Source organism: Chamaea fasciata, unplaced genomic scaffold, assembly GCF_029207755.1.
Source record: "Chamaea fasciata isolate MVZ Bird 193981 ecotype frontalis unplaced genomic scaffold, bChaFas1.0.hap1 SCAF_35, whole genome shotgun sequence".
Classification (NCBI taxonomy): domain Eukaryota; kingdom Metazoa; phylum Chordata; class Aves; order Passeriformes; family Sylviidae; genus Chamaea; species Chamaea fasciata.
The window spans coordinates 1,151,230-1,156,939 of record NW_027094120.1 but is presented as its reverse complement, the minus strand read 5'-3'; the positions used below and the strand labels follow the sequence as shown (position 1 = coordinate 1,156,939).

The 5,710-nt window shown below is 53.2% G+C and overlaps 1 protein-coding gene across 1 annotated transcript; it reads left to right on the top strand.

The window, feature by feature from the left end:
* Nucleotides 1-825: 825 nt before the first annotated feature.
* LOC136303471 (olfactory receptor 14J1-like) lies at nt 826-3,501 on the top strand. Its single transcript, XM_066207134.1, has 2 exons — nt 826-834; nt 2,560-3,501. Exons 1-2 carry the CDS (start codon nt 826-828, stop codon nt 3,499-3,501), a joined length of 951 nt encoding a protein of 316 aa, XP_066063231.1.
* The last annotated feature ends 2,209 nt before the right edge of the window (nt 3,502-5,710 follow it).

Below are 5,710 nucleotides of genomic sequence, written 5' to 3'. Positions count from 1 at the left end.
AAGTGAACGGTTTGTGGTAAGTGAAAAGATGTTTGAATGTCTCATTTTTCCTTTTTCTCTTTTCTTAGTGTATGCTAATAAAATCTATCTGTTTTTACTTTTAGGTTGAGCCTGTTTGAGCTTTTTCTCCCAAAATCTTATCTCCCAGCTAGTAAACAAAATTCAGCAAACATAAAACCACCACAGGAAGGGACAGCATCTGCCTTGCCAGGGGCTGGAGCTCAGGCCTTGGCCTTTTGCATTCCTGAAACACATGCAGGTTTGCTCAGCATCAGAGACACCTTTGCCTTGTTTGTCCCCACCTGTCATCAGTGCCTGCGGTGTTCTGCTCTAACTGGAACCTGGGGACACTTTCTCAGGCGTGTCCCTCAATGGCACCCATTTAAAACTTCAAGAAACTTTGGCGTTTTTAATCTGACTTTGAGTCCTTGAGAAGTTTTTTGAACACTCTCTCAGGGACTGAGTCTGATGTAAACAACAGCAAATCCCTGAGAGGTTCATTAACATCCTTGTGCTGTGTCTGTGCTGCTGAGCTGGGCCGGGCTCCTGACACAGAGGCACCTCCTGGCAACCGAGATGAGCATCAAAAAGGCATTTCTCCATCAAAGTGGCTCCTGTGCACAGCCCAGCAGGGCTGGGGCACTGCTTGCAGTCACCCTGGGCACAGCACACAGGCACAGAGAGCTTCAATCACTCAGGGCTGGGAAGATGCTGAGGGCTGACTGGGCCAGAATCATTTCCAGCCCTTGACACTGGAAGCCTCTGGCTGCAGGACAATGCAGCTGCAGCTCCTGCAATGATCTCCTAAAGCAGGAACATCCCATTATGGATTCTGTAAGTACAACTCAGACTATCTCTGCTGTAAGCATGTGGACATGCTCAGGGCTTCTGCTCACTCCAGGAATATTTCCAGGACAATAATTTTTATAAAGATAAAATTTACTGAGTCACTGTTTTCAGTTTCTTACTCCTGGTGAACGGGGGGGGATAAATAATGAACAACTTCATGTTTAAAAGTCCCTAAGGCATCTGAACTATACCTCCAGTGCTATTCATGGGTTCCCAAAAGTGTTTTCATCCACTCCTTTGCCCATGGACAGCACCAGCATCACCTTCACTGGAGCCATCAGGCTTAGTCTGACCTGTCCTTTCTCCAAGCTCCAAACAGAACCTGCCCCCAGCCAGTGCCCTGCAAACAGGCAGGTTTCTGTAGGGTCAAGGAGAGTGCACAGAGATTTGGGGTCTGTGAGTGCTGGCAGGGAGAGATCAGGAACAGGGAAATACCTCCAGGAGAAAAATCTCCAAGAAGCAGAGAGAAGATCAGGCAATGAGAGAAAACAAAATCCAGAAATGCTGTGGCAGGGAGAGATCTCCAGAGGATCCTTCCCAGTGCAGCCTCTCCCTCGGAACAAGCCCCCTCCCTCTTGTCCCCCAGCCAAGCCTCTGCCCTCAGGGCTGGGGGTCCAAGGCATGAAGCCCCTTCTGTGCAGGCAGAGCTGCAGCAGAGCCGTGGGGCAGCTCTGCAGCCCCGGGCCCAGTTCCCTCTGCAGAGCACAGGGCTGGGAGCAGCTGCCTGGCACTGGGGGGCTCTGGGAGGGGGCACAACTGGCTCAGGGTGACCCTGTCCCCAGTGCCCGGCTCTGGGCAATGCTGTCAGTGCAGCCAGGGAAGGAGCTCCATCTCATTTAATCCAGTGCCATCATTAGGACACTTGAAAGTCTCCCTGAGATTTCCTTCCAAGCTTCCAGCTTCCCTCCACAATGCAAACCTGCCCTGTAGCATCTTTGTGTTATCTGAAAGCCCCACGGGGAGACACACAAGTTCTGTGATGGAGAAAATGCTGTTGGGTTGGTGGAATGAGTCCCGTGTGTTCTTGGGTACAAATGTGGGGCTGAGCCCTTGAGAAGAGGATGGACATTGGGTGGACTGTGGTGGATCTATCAGCTCTCAGCAGTGTCAGGATGGTTTTTAAGGGAAACTTGGGAGGGTGATCATCCCGTGTAGGGGACAGGTGAAAGCCCAGAGAATCCTGGAACAGGACAGGGTGACAGACCTCCTCCCCTCATTCTCCATGCACCACCTTGCCTCAGAGAACTTGCTCTGTTCTCCCTGAGTGCAGCAGCAGAAATGCTGAGAGTTTCTGACATCAAAAATAGTCAAGTGGAGATGAAGAAAAGCTGTTGAAAAAACTCTAGAACATTTAAACAGACTTTACCATTCCTGGTCACTGGCAGTGGGAGTGCAAGCTGACAGAGACTTCTGTATCAACAGGGTTTCAAAGTGGAACACGAGGACGGGTTCCCTGTCCCCCTCTCACGTCTGCACGGCAAGGCTGAATTATAAAAATCCTGCATGTAATTGCCCTGAACCTGAAGACCCACTCAGCCAGCACCAACCAGGGCTCCCCAGTTGGAGTTTAAGGAAAATCTGCTAGAAAATCAAAAGGCTGTCAGTGTGATACAGAAGAATGGTCTGTGGGAAAAGGCTTTGATTTTACTGAAAGAACTTTCTCCTAACCTGTCACTGATCTTTTCTCCTTGAACAGGCCCCCATGGCCAGACACAGCAAATGTCCAACAGCAGCTCCATCAGCCACTTCCTCCTGCTGCCATTGGCAGACACGCGGCAGCTGCAGCTCCTGCACTTCTGCCTCTTCCTGGGCATCTCCCTGGCTGCCCTCCTGGGCAACGGCCTCGTCATCAGCGCCGTAGCCTGTGGCCACCACCTGCACAGCCCCATGTTCTTCTTTCTGCTCAACCTGGCCCTCACCGACCTGGGCTCCATCCTCACCACTGTCCCCAAAGCCATGCACAATTCCCTCTGGGACACCAGGACCATCTCCTATGCAGGATGTGCTGCACAGGTGTTTCTGTTTGTATTTTTCATTTCAGCAGAGTATTTCCTCCTGACCATCATGTGCTATGACCGCTACGTGTCCATCTGCAAACCCCTGCACTACGGGACCCTCCTGGGCAGCAGAGCTTGTGCCCACATGGCAGCAGCTGCCTGGGCCAGTGCCTTTCTCAATGCTCTGCTGCACACGGCCAATACATTTTCCCTGTCCTTGTGCCAGGGCAATGCCCTGGGCCAGTTCTTCTGTGAAATCCCACAGATCCTCAAGCTCTCCTGCTCCAAATCCTACCTCAGGGAATTTGGGGTTTCTGTTTTCACTACCTCATTAGGACTTGGCTGTTTTGTGTTCATTGTTTTCTCGTATGTGCAGATCTTTAGGGCCGTGCTGAGGATTGCCTCTGAGCAGGGACGGCACAAAGTCTTTTCCACCTGCCTCCCTCACCTGACTGTGGTCTCCTTGTTTGTCAGCACTGTAGCCTTTGCCCACTTGAAGCCACTTTCAGTCTCCTCCCCATCCCTGGATCTGGCATTGTCAGTTCTGTACTCGGTGGTGCCTCCAGCCCTGAACCCCCTCATCTACAGCCTGAGGAACCAGGAGCTCAAGGCTGCAGTGTGGACACTGATCACTGGACAATTTCAGAAACATTAAACTCCTGGCCAGTTTCTGCAAATCACTTGTAATAAACTTGTAATGATTGTGTCACCTTTGATAGCATTGGTTTGATTGTCGGTTTTTTTCCTTTGTTTTAGTTTTCAGTGATGTTCACAAAGCAATGATGTTCATTGTGTCCTTTCTTCTTTTCCTTCTCTCTAAGTTTTCTGTGGCCACAGACTGTGTCAGTGAAGAACTGCACTCTCAGTTGCTTTTAAAGGAACTAAAGCATCTCCCAGCAGAGTTTTCACTGGAGATCCCGAGGTTTTTTACCTTCTCTGGAGCTGCAGCAGCAATGTCTGTGTGCAGAGCTGGGGGCAGATCAGGGCAGGCACAGCAGCTGTGCCCAGGAGCAGCAGCCCTTGGTGTTGGCAGTGCTGCTCCCGTGGCCCTGCCCCGCTGCCCTCCTGGCCCTGGTGTTGCTGTAGGGCCTGAGTGCTCTCGGGAATCGGGCACAGGGCTGGGGGTGGCAGTGCCGGGGCTGCAGCAGGGACAGGCCATGGGCACCGCTGGGGCAGCGCTGACGCCTCAGGGCAGGGCCTGGGGGCTCCAGGCTCCTTGCCCAGGCTCTCTCCAGAACACGCTCAGGCCAAAGCTCAGCAGAGAAAAGTCCCGTGAGCAGCCCCAGGGTGGCTGTGGGCAGGTTGGGGGCAAACCGCATCACACCATGGGCATGTCCCTTGGGGAGAAGGATCATCCTACAAGTGCTTCAGGAATTCTCTGCAGGCTCCTGCAGTCCCTGGTGCTGTTCCCTTGCCAGAGGCACCACAGGCCAGGGGGGCACATCTGGGCTGCTGTGTCTGGGTGTGGGGTTCCCTGTTCTGGGCAATGAGGAGGGGCTGCAGAGGCTCTGCAGGACTGACAGGATGGGCTTTGGGGCTGTGAGGAGAAGCTGAGGGACCTGGACTGCTGCACCTTCGGAAGAGGAGGCCCAAAGCTCATCCTGCAACTGATCCAAGGGTGGTTTCAGAGAATCACATAATCAGCAAGGTTGGAAAAGACCTTGGAGATCATCAAGTCCAACCTGTGCCCTGACACCACCTTGTCTCCTCTGATCCTTCTCCAGGATAAACAACCCTACCTTTCTCAGCCACTCCTCACAGAACTTTTGATCCAGACCCCTCACCAGCCTTGTTGGCCTTCTCTGGACATGCTCCAGCCCTTCAATGTCCTTCCTAAATTGGGGGCCCAGAACTGGACACAGCATTTGAAGTGCTGCCTCACCAGTGCTGAGCACAGAGGAAGAATCAGTGCCCTGCTCCTGCTGGCCACACCATTCCTGATCCAGGCCAGGAGCCATTGGCCTTCTTGGCCACCTGGGCACACTGCTGCCTCATGTCCAGCCTGCTGTCCAGCAGTCCCCTCAGGTCTGTTTCTGCCTGGCCACTGTCCAGCCGCTCTGTCCCCAGCCTGTAGCACTGCAGGGGTTGTTGTGGCCCAAGTGCAGGACCCGGCCCTTGGTCTTGTTAAACCTCCCATTGTGGGATTTGGGCCCTGGATCCAGCCTGTCCAGGGCCCTGTGCAGAGCCCTCCTACCCTCCAGCAGATCCACACTCACACCCAGCTTGGTGTCAGCTGCAAATTTGCTGATGGTGGACTCAATCCCCTCATCCAGACCATCAATGCAGATGTTGAAATCCACGCTGGCTGGGTCTGATCCCTCGGCCATCCTGTGGGTGCCGTGTGATGGCACTCAAGGTGATCTGTTCCATAACCTTGCTGGGCACCGAGGTCAGGCTGACAGGCCTGGAGTTCCCCAGATCCTCCTGCCAGCCCTTCTTGGGGATGGGCTCGCATTGGCACCTCCAGTCCTCTGGGACCTCCCTGGGGAGCCAGCACTGATGAGAAATGATGGAGAGCAGCTTGGGGAGCTCATCCACCAGCTCCCTCATCCCCCTAGGATGGATCCCATCTGGTCCCAGAGACACCTGTGAGCATCTGAGTGGCTCAGCAGGTCAGCAGCTGCTTCCTCCTGGATTACAGGGGGACTGTTCTGCTCCCTGTGCCCATCTACCAGCTCAGGAGAACACTTGTCCTAAAGACAACCTGACTGATTGTTGAAAACTGAGGCAAAGAAGGGGTTAAGTACCTCAACCTTTTCCTCGTTTTTGGTAACCATATCCCCCCCCCAATAAGGAATGGAGATTTTCCTTACCCATCCTTTTGCCATTAATGTATTGATAAAATCATTTGTATTACCATTTAC